The following is a 482-nucleotide window of genomic DNA, read 5'->3' as shown; positions in this document are numbered from 1 at the left end:
CACACAGGGCCCCCCAAGACCCCTCCTGTCCCCTGACACTGCCCCCAAGGGACCCCCCCAGTCTTCCCTGATACCTTTAGGGACCCCCTGCACCCATAGGAGACCCCTGAGACTTCCCCACACCCATGGGACACCCGCTCTTACCAGACCCCCTGCCCACAGGACCCGGATGCCTGGGTTCTCCAGGAGGCGAACGGGGCTGGTGGGTAAGAGTAGGAAGGGCAGCCGGGATGCACGGGTGATGAGTTACAAGGGGGTGGGGGGGAAGAGGACTGGGAGCCCAGATGCCTGGGTTCTCCAGGAGAGGAGTGGAGCCTGGCAGTTACAGTGGGGGGGTGCCCGGATGCCTGGGTTCCCCCTCATCCCCCTCTTCCTCCTCCCCCCTGCAGACCTGGCTAACTTGTCCCTGAATGACAACGACGGGTCAAGCGGGGCTTCGGACCAAGACACGCTGGCGCCGCTGCCCCTGCCGGGGGGCACCC

The 482-nt window shown here is 66.2% G+C and overlaps 1 protein-coding gene across 1 annotated transcript in view; it reads left to right on the top strand.

Annotated features, from left to right (window-relative positions):
* DVL2 (dishevelled segment polarity protein 2) overlaps positions 1-482 on the top strand; it is a 10,228-nt gene that overhangs the window by 8,988 nt on the left and 758 nt on the right. The window contains exon 13 of the mRNA XM_025193756.1: positions 390-476. Within this exon, the coding sequence (XP_025049541.1) occupies positions 390-476 (87 nt within the window). The remainder of the gene's footprint in view (positions 1-389; positions 477-482) is intronic.

This window comes from Alligator sinensis, unplaced genomic scaffold (assembly GCF_000455745.1).
Source record: "Alligator sinensis unplaced genomic scaffold, ASM45574v1 scaffold1488_1, whole genome shotgun sequence".
NCBI lineage: Eukaryota > Metazoa > Chordata > Crocodylia > Alligatoridae > Alligator > Alligator sinensis.
The sequence above is the reverse complement of the archived record's forward strand: the minus strand, read 5'-3'. Positions and strand labels throughout refer to the sequence as shown.